Source organism: Mus pahari, chromosome 11, assembly GCF_900095145.1.
Source record: "Mus pahari chromosome 11, PAHARI_EIJ_v1.1, whole genome shotgun sequence".
Taxonomy (NCBI): Eukaryota; Metazoa; Chordata; class Mammalia; order Rodentia; family Muridae; genus Mus; species Mus pahari.
In genome coordinates, this window is record NC_034600.1 from 31,609,433 (window position 1) to 31,611,444 (window position 2,012).

General features: G+C 41.2%; 1 protein-coding gene across 2 annotated transcripts in view; it reads right to left on the minus strand.

Annotated features, from left to right (window-relative positions):
* Positions 1 to 951: 951 nt before the first annotated feature.
* The window catches only part of Mrps36 (mitochondrial ribosomal protein S36), a 9,776-nt gene continuing 8,715 nt past the window's right edge, over positions 952 to 2,012 (minus strand). For both annotated transcript variants that reach the window (XM_021208691.2, XM_021208690.2), the window contains exon 4: positions 952 to 1,266. In XM_021208691.2, the coding sequence (XP_021064350.1) occupies positions 1,249 to 1,266 (18 nt within the window). In that variant the 3' untranslated portion in view covers positions 952 to 1,248. The remainder of the gene's footprint in view (positions 1,267 to 2,012) is intronic.

Here is a 2,012-nt window from a genome sequence, read left to right on the forward strand (position 1 = left end):
AGGACACCCAGGGCTACACAGAGAAACCCTGTCTCGAAAAACCAAAAATCAAACAAACAAACAAAAAAGGTATAATCTAAAAGTCACTACAAGTATGGATTTAGTCAGCTTTTGAAGATTACTGTAAGGAAAACCAATTGTAGTGTCATTGGTTGCCCAGTAAGTTAGACTTGGAAGTTCATTATCAGGATTTGCAAACATGACCACAACCCAACAGTAAGATAAACGAGAACCTTCCAGAACATACTAAGTAGCAATTTCTAGTGAAATATTTGTTTCTAAGCTATGTTCATCTTCTTATCGTTTCCTACTGTACACACTGCCATGACCTGCAGGGCCCGGGAGCCTGAGTGGCAGTAATGAGACAACGAAGAAATGACACATACAGTGAGGCTGGGATCAGGTAGGGCTCTCCTGCTGCTCCCAGAACCTTAGCCCTGCAAGCACACAGGGAGGCAGGCATCAGCTAGTCTTCATAGGTCCCCGTAGGACAGCAACAAATTAAATTATTATCAGACTGGACAAACATGAGGGTGGAATAAGCTGTTGTCGCTAGTCTCAGTGGGCACGGATCAATCACTCACAAACACTAATACTCTGTCCCTCTGAGCTCACCTGGGTAAGGCGTCACAGTCCCGTGGGCTTTGCTCACATAAGGCTGCTTGCTCTCTACAGTACAAATAACCTTTTATGGTTATAAACTATAACTACTCTTCATTGTCTTAATCCCACTGCCAGCTTTTATTTAAATTGCATTTTTACTACTTAGAATAGGGTTATGGTTACATCAGTTATACTCAGATAACCTTGTAAATGAAAAAAAAAAATCAGGGAAATAACAATGGAAATATCTCACTGATCCTCATCTAATTTCAGGGGAAAAAACTTCCATATAGCAGCAATTATCCTTCAAAAATTATCTTTACATCTAAACAAACAGAAAAGGGGACATTAGATACTATGTGCTTTTAATAGCTTATCACTGGGAACATTTCATAATCAAGAGCAAGTTAACAGGCTAGCATTTAAAAATGTAGACTTTAATAAGTGTACAGGTCAGCTTATGGGGAAGCTGACCAAGATACATAACGTGGGAGATACAAGTGACCACCTGGAGTTTCTATACTTCCTTCTGCTTACAGAACATTTATTAAGGTTGTTTAATATATGACTTTTCATTTGACATTGTAGAAGTCCTTTGTTGTAAAGCTAACCCTTCTGCCTGGTGACAAGCAGCAGTCACGACGATCACTCTGGACCCCCACGCTGAAAAGAGAAGCAGAAAGCAATGACGTCAGTACAAACCTGGCCATTACTTGCACAATAAAAATCGACCTTCCAGCTCTGGCTGTTTGAAACAAGGTCTCACTCTGTAACCCAGGCTGGCCTAGAATTCAGTATATATAGCCCAGACTGGCCTCTGAGAGAGAAATCATGGCAAATCCTCCTGCCTCAACCTTCTGAGTTAAGATTACACTTGTGAGCCACCAATCCCAGACAGCTTTTGATTTCTTTAAACTGATTATGATTCTTTAATAATTTAATTTTTATGTGCATACAATATCAGATGAGGGCATCAGACGCCCTGGAGTTACAGACAGTCGTGAGTTCCCATGTGGGTGCTGGGAATCAAACCCAGGTCCTATGGAAGAAAAAAACCATTGCTCTTAAGCACTGAGTTATCTATCTCTTCAGCCCCTGATTGATTGATTGATTGATTGATTGATTGATTGAATTTTACGATTTATTTATTTTATATATGTGAGTACACTGTCGCTGTGTTCCGATACACTAGAAGAGGGCATAGAAAGCCATTAGAGATGGTTGTGAGCCACCATGTGGTTGCTAGGAAATGAACTCAAGACCTCTGGAAGAACAGTCAGCTCTGAGCCAATTCACCAGCCCCAGCCCGATTTAAAAAAAAAAAAGGGGCTGGTGAGATGGCTCAGTGGGTAAGAGCACCTGACTGCTCTTCCGAAGGTCCGGAGTTCAAATCCCAGCAACCACATGGT